The sequence below is a fragment of the Chlorella variabilis genome (genome assembly GCF_000147415.1).
Source record: "Chlorella variabilis unplaced genomic scaffold CHLNCscaffold_36, whole genome shotgun sequence".
Lineage (NCBI taxonomy): Eukaryota > Viridiplantae > Chlorophyta > Trebouxiophyceae > Chlorellales > Chlorellaceae > Chlorella > Chlorella variabilis.
This window is the reverse complement of record NW_005435052.1, coordinates 168,986-175,270: the sequence shown is the minus strand read 5'-3', so window position 1 is coordinate 175,270 and position 6,285 is coordinate 168,986. Positions and strand designations below refer to the sequence as shown.

General features: G+C 69.3%; 2 protein-coding genes across 2 annotated transcripts in view; both read right to left on the bottom strand.

Moving 5' to 3' along the window:
* Positions 1-2,080, bottom strand: part of CHLNCDRAFT_141623 (expressed protein) — a gene marked incomplete at both ends in the record, with an annotated part of 3,789 nt that extends 1,709 nt beyond the window's left edge. The window contains 5 exons of the mRNA XM_005842988.1: positions 184-417; positions 682-820; positions 1,072-1,157; positions 1,438-1,569; positions 1,832-2,080. Of these exons, the coding sequence (XP_005843050.1) occupies positions 184-417; positions 682-820; positions 1,072-1,157; positions 1,438-1,569; positions 1,832-2,080 (840 nt within the window). The remainder of the gene's footprint in view (positions 1-183; positions 418-681; positions 821-1,071; positions 1,158-1,437; positions 1,570-1,831) is intronic.
* Positions 2,081-3,821: 1,741 nt separating this feature from the next.
* Positions 3,822-6,285, bottom strand: part of CHLNCDRAFT_33282 (hypothetical protein) — a gene marked incomplete at its 3' end in the record, with an annotated part of 4,127 nt that continues 1,663 nt past the window's right edge. The window contains exons 5-11 of the mRNA XM_005842987.1: positions 6,210-6,237; positions 5,930-6,031; positions 5,591-5,731; positions 5,127-5,327; positions 4,788-4,865; positions 4,538-4,581; positions 3,822-3,953 (exon numbers count right to left, since the gene is read on the bottom strand). Of these exons, the coding sequence (XP_005843049.1) occupies positions 3,822-3,953; positions 4,538-4,581; positions 4,788-4,865; positions 5,127-5,327; positions 5,591-5,731; positions 5,930-6,031; positions 6,210-6,237 (726 nt within the window). The remainder of the gene's footprint in view (positions 3,954-4,537; positions 4,582-4,787; positions 4,866-5,126; positions 5,328-5,590; positions 5,732-5,929; positions 6,032-6,209; positions 6,238-6,285) is intronic.

Here is a 6,285-nt window from a genome sequence, read left to right as displayed (position 1 = left end):
ACGCCGCTGCCATGAACACCACCAACACCGCCAACCCTCGCACGCGGGCATCCCAGCCCACCCGCGCCGCACCCCCCCACCCACACAGCCGCGCACTGAAAACACTGCGCGCCTCACCCCGTCGCGCACACCCCTCCCCACCAGAACCCCCACCCCCTTGCACCCCCCCACCCACCCACACACCTGCGCCATGTCTCCCGCAGGCGCAAAGTGCACCAGGCTGCAGCCCGGCGCCAGCGAGCCGTCGAGGTACAGCAGCGCCAGCAGGGCGGCGTTTTCCATGGCATCCAGGGGAGAGGGGTAGACCGCGTCGGGCGTGAGCTGGAGACCCGCGTGTGGCAGCAGGCAGGTGGCGCAGAAGTGGGTGCGCGCGGGGGTGCGGTCGTGCTCAAACACGTTGAAGCAAGGGGCCGGCAGCTGCGGAAGGTGGTGTGTGTGGGGGGGGGGACGGCAGCGGGGCGGGACGAGGTTACTTCTAGGGAAGCCAGGGGGGTGCGCGGGCAGCGCTGCAGTGGCTGCCATGCAGCCGGGCGCGTGCGCTCGTGCGCCCCGCAAGCTGAGCAGCAGTGCCTGTGCATATGCGACCACCTCCCAACGCTGCCAGCCTTCCAGCCTGCCATTCCACCCAACCACACACATGTGTGCAGTATGTATCACAGTACCAAAGTATCTCACACTGACCTTGTGGTCCCGGCAGTGCTGCTCCAGGAAGGCCTTGGGCGCGGGACCGCGCCAGGCGGCGGCCCCGCTCTCGTGCCAGCTCAGCAGCGCCGCCACACGCTGGTAGCCGTCGTCGGCGGGCATGACCATTTCGTACTGCCTGCAGTATCATGCAGTACCACACGGCATCACCATGGTGCGGCACCGTGTGGCACTGGCAGCCGGCGGCAGCTCCCAAGGCAGCGCACAACCACAAAGACATGCCGTGGCAGCTGCCCATTGCGCCGCCAAGCAGAGCCGGCGCCGGCGCCGGCGCAGACACCCACACGGGCGGGAGCCCGCAGCGCACGCCCCACCACCACAAACCAACAAGCCCTGTGCGGGTGGCTGCATTGAGAGCTGCCGCCTCACCGCTTCACCATGCCCTGCAGCTGGCGCAGCACCGCCACCAGCTGGTTGCCCGCCACCGGCTGATCCGCTGTCTCATCCAGCAGGCCCTGCAGGCGGGCAGGCAGGCAGGCAGGCAGGCAGGACGGGGGTGGGTCGTGGGTCACTATAACCCTGAGCGGCATGCAGCTCATGTATACAGCAGCTGGCACAGAGCCCCAACTAGGCTGTGGTGGTCTGGGCGCCGCATGGAGGCATGTGGGCACCGCAGCATGCACAGCAGCAGAGACAGCGCGCTCCAGGGGCCAGCAGCACCCATGAGCCCTGCTGGACCACACCCTACACACCTGCCCACCCTCCACGCACACACGTGCACCCACATCGGCCCACCTGCAGCGCCTCCCAGGATGCCGCCTGCGCGCCCTGCACCTCCGCCGCGCCGCCCGCGGGCGCCAGCGCCGCCTCTGGCACGTTGAAGGCAAGAAAGAACTTGGTGGAGACGCGCGGCTCGGGGCCCAGCGCCTGAGGAGGAAAGCAGGGCAGGAGAGGGCTTGTGCTGAGGGTTTGCGTGATGGCGAAACGGGAGGCGACAAGCAAAGGAGCGGGCGCGCCGTCAGCAGCGGCGGCGCGAGGCCCGCATCAGCTGGCTGCAGGGCGGCTGCAGGAGGTGGCAGAGGCAGAGGGAGGCCTGCCATCTGGTCCTGCGGCTGCCGAGTTGCAGCGCAGCGGCACGTGGCGGCGGCGGTGGCGGCGGCAAGTGGCGGTGGCGGCCGCGCCGGCTCACGTGGATCACGGGCTGCGAGCACAGGTGCTTTGTGACGTCCAGGCCCAGCTGCTGCTGCCCCACGCTCAGCGCCGCCTCCAGCTGCTCCTCCAGCCGCTCCGTCTCTCGCGCGGGCAGCACCGACGGGAACTGCCAGGCCCCCGTGTCTGAGACGCGCACCAAGGCGACCTTGGAATTGCCGGCGGTCAGCGCGATCAGCCCATAGCGAGTGCGCACCGCCCCTCCGCCCTCCTCCCTGGCCGCCGTCATGCTGAAAAGACGCTGCAGAGATGCGCGATCCGGCACGCGATGGGGCTGTGGAGATGGAATGGGACGGCGGCGGCGGCCAGCCTGGCGGGCGGAGCGGGGCTATGACTCGGCCAGCCTGGCGGGCGCAGCTGCTGGTGACATGATGAGACGGCAGCCCCAGTAAATTTACTGGGGCTTTAAAGCGAGCGTTAGAAAGCGCTGCACCGGCGGTAGTACCACAAGCGGCAGCGTCGGCGATCCACAGCGGCAGCGGGGTTCCCTGCCGGCCAGCAAGGGTCGGTCCCCTTTGATCGCAGCAGCACTTGTGGCTCTGCTTCAAAACAAACCAGCAACCGGCACAGGTGCGGGCCCACCAGCCATCGCCCACGCAATGGCTTCTGCCCCTGCGGAGCCTGTGCTACCAGCGGCAGTACCCGCCGCCGCCGGCTCCCTGCGGACAACTCCCCTTGAAGGGCTGCACCGTAATGCGCTGCTGCTGCTGCGGGGGCGCTGCGGGGTTGCACGGCGGCTGCCGCTGGGCAGCAAGGCACACACATCAGATTGAATGGCAGGGTGCATGAGGCCGGGTCGGGAGGCGCGGCGGGGCGATGCGTTTCGACAGTCGGCGCGCAGGGAGCGGCGCCGCAACCAAAAGGGGCCTGGTGGTCAGAGGGCCAGGCGGTGTGGCGGATGGGCCTCGCTCATACATTGGGTGTGCATGACATCATGACAGGTCTATAGGAGCGCGAGCTAAAGAGGGTGCGCGGCTCGCCAGCGGCCGCCGCAAATGAAACCAGAGGGCGGGGGCGGGGCGGGAGTGATGAATCAAAGGGTCGAGTGGGGAGAGACGGAACGCAAAGGACAGATGGGGTTGGTTTGGCAGCAAAGGGGAGCGGGGAAGGGCGGCTGCGGCGTGGGCTGGTGCAGCCGCCCGCGAGAGCAGTGGAGCGGAGCGGAGAGGGAAGCAGGAGGGGCAGGCCGGGGGCCCTGCCCAGAAGGGTGTGTGGTTGGGGCGAGTGTGGGGTGTGGGGTGTGGTGCTGGTACAGAGCAGCGGCGGCCCACAGCACCTGATCTCGGTCGGTGTAAGGTCCAGGTTGGCTGCCTGGCTGGCTGCCTGGCTGCCAGAGTGGCTGGCAGGCGCCTCGCCGGGCCGGCGAGCGCCTGCTGCCGCCGCAGGTCCGCATTGCAGGCGGCGCTGTAGGCGCCCCCTGGGCGGTGTGGGTGGGTGGGTGATCCTCAGGCGGAGCCCATCAGCTGCGCCTCCTTCTTCTCCAGCCCCCGCACCTTGAGCAGGCTGGCCGCCGTCATGAGGCCCAGCAGGGCGGCTGCCCCGAAGCTGAGCGAGGCGGCGGTGGCCATAGCAGAGACGCTGCAGGGAGGGAGGGAGGAGGAGGAGGAGGGGTGATGTGAAGGAAGGAGGAGCAGAGGGGGAAGGCAGGTGGGGGGGAGGAAGGCACAGTGCGTGCAGGAGGGCAGGAACACAGCGGGGTGTGTGCAGGCAGCTGCAGGCAGCCGCTGTGCGGCACCCACCCACCTGAACACCGTGCCCATGTTGACCAGCATGGAGGCGGCCACCCCGCTCATCACCGCCTTTTGCATGCCCTGCAGGAGGCGAGCAAGGGAGGGGAGGGAGGGCGGGGAAGAAGCGGAAGCAGGTGGGCGGGGGCGGGAGCAAGAAAGGCAGAAGGGGAAACCGCATGAGCACCAACACCCAGCGGCATCAGCACAGCAGGACACGCAGCAGCGGCCACTCACCGCCACCCGCGTCAGCGCGCGCTCCGCCTCCAGCGCCCGCACCCGCAGCTTGAGGTCGCCGCGCTCCAGCTGCTGCATCACCGTGTAGGTGTCCTCAATCATATTGGGGCCCTTGAACAGGTTGGCCACCGCGCGGTTCTGCGAGGTGGTGGTGGAAAGGAGGAAAGCAGGGAAGGGCAGGGCGGGTCAGGAGGCGAGAGGCACATAGGCGGCGTGGCAGGGAGGGAGGGAGAGGGGAGGGAGGCGTGCGGCCAGGACAGCGGCGGCGGCCAGCCACCCTCCCGAGCCCGCACATCCAGTCAAAACGCCCTGGGCAACGCCCTGGTCAAACCCCCAGTCAAACTTTTTCGGTCAACGTGCCAGCCCAGCACCCACCTGCAGCGAGTAGCCCTTGAGGAAGTCTCGCTTCATCTTGGCCAGCTGGGCGTCCTGCGGGGAGGGTGGCAAAGGGGGCAGGAGGAGGGGAGGGGAGGACGGGAGGGGGAGGTGAGGAGGCATCCCAGCCAGGGGGTCGCCCCCGGCTCGGCTGATTGTTCCGGGCCGGACAGCGGAGAGAATTGTAGCTGTTGAAGCGCCAAGACAGCGCGCTGCGGCCCCTCCCCTCCAGCAGCAGCTGGCACACCCTCCTCTCAACAAAACACATGCGGTTTCCATATGCCAAGCAAGATCTGTGCGGGACATGGGAAGGCCGCGCCACGCCACAGCCACGCAGCAGCACCCACCTGCAGCGAGGAGCCTTCCAGCAGCAGCTGGCGCGCGTACGGCGCTGCAGCGGGGGCAGCGCAGGGGGCCGCGAGTGAGCGGGCGGGGACGGTCGGAGGGGGGTGAGCAGGAGCATGGCAGGCTGGCGCCGCCATCGGGCACGTCAGGCGGGATGCATGTGCAGCGCACAGCAGGTCTGTCGTCCAGCCTGCCAGCCCACAGCGCACAGCAGGCCTCCCGTCCCTCCCAGCCTCCCGCCGTCCCACCCACCCGCAATCTCGGTCATGTCAAAGCGAGGGTTGAGCCCCTTGCCGATGCCGTCCAGCACAGTGAAGGAGCGCACCACAACTGCAGGGTGGGGCGGAGGGGCGGGAGGGGAGGAGGGGAGGTGGAGGGCAGGGAGGGGAACGAGGGGCGGGCAAGCAAGCTGGAGGGCGGGCGGGACTCGCAGCGAGGTGCACGGAAAGGGAGGAGTGGCCGCGCGGGCAGGAGGGCAGCCGCGCGAAGGAGCAAGCAGGAGCAGGAGCAGGCAGGAGCAGGAGCAGGAAGGAGCAGGCAGGAGCAGGGGCAGGCAGGGGCAGGCAGGGGCAGGCAGGCTGGCCGCCTCACATGTGAAGGTGGCTGGGAAGCGGAAGGGCTTGTCGGCCGACGCCACCAGCAGGTCCTCGCCTGCGGGGAGGAAAGAAGGGCAGGAGGGGGAAGAAAGAAGACGCGGTGGGGCGAGGGCAGGTTGGTGACGGTGGCGTGACTGGAAGGTGGCGCGGATAGGGTGCAGCAAGCGGGATGCCGCGTCTGCGCAGCCCCGCGTGGCTGCCGGGCCCCAGCCCTCTCCAGGCTGCCCGCCCCCCCGCCCACCCCCCACCTCCCACCTATGGACGCCAGTATCTGCTTGCGCTTGGCCTTCTTGTCCTCCTTGCTGGGCTGTTGCTTGAAGGAGGCGTCGTAGGCGGCGTTGGAGCTGCGCTCCGCGCGCTGCGCTCGGGGCGGGTGGGTGGGGTGCACGGGTGCTTAAGTGGCACCATGCTGGCACTTCAGCTTCGCGGTTGAGAGTGCCGAAACCAGGGACATGTAACGTCTCCGTAACGTCTCCCAAAGCCGTGGGTTGCCCCCCCCCCACCTGATGTCGGAGGGTATGGTGCCCATCATGCCAAAGTCGTAATAGATGAGCCGCCCGCCGCCCTCCGCATCCACAGCGATGTTGCCCGGGTGGGGGTCTGCGGGGGGTGGGTGGGTGGGAGGGGGGGTCGATGCATGTGCTGCTGCGGCGGCCCGGCCTGGCAGCGCCTCCCAGCACCCCGGCTTGGCCAGCCGCGAGCAGGCGCATGCTGCGGCCGCAAGGCCGCAAGGCCGCAGGGTTCCAGCTGCTGGCAGCTGCCCGGAAGCGGCCTGGTGGCTGCCTGGAAGCCACCCACCCGCGTGGAAGAAGCCGTGGTTGAGCAGCTGCTGCAGGTAGGACTCGACGGCGCGCTGCGCCAGCAGCGTGCGGTCCACGCCCATGCGGTCCAGCTCCTTGACTGCGGTACGACGGTACGGGCGGCGGTACGGGTGAGGCACAAGATGTGCACAGGTGCATGAGGCGGTGCAGCTGCGGCACGGGTTGGGGGGGGAGGGGGGGTGCGGCAGTACAGGCTGCTGCACGGGGCGGCGCTAGGCGGCAGCTACCGGGCAGCTGCCGGGCGGCTTCCAGCTCACCCCGGTTGATCTTGACGCCCGGCGCGTACTCCATGGTGAGCACCGTGGGGGCAAGGCAGGCAGGCAGGCAGGCAGG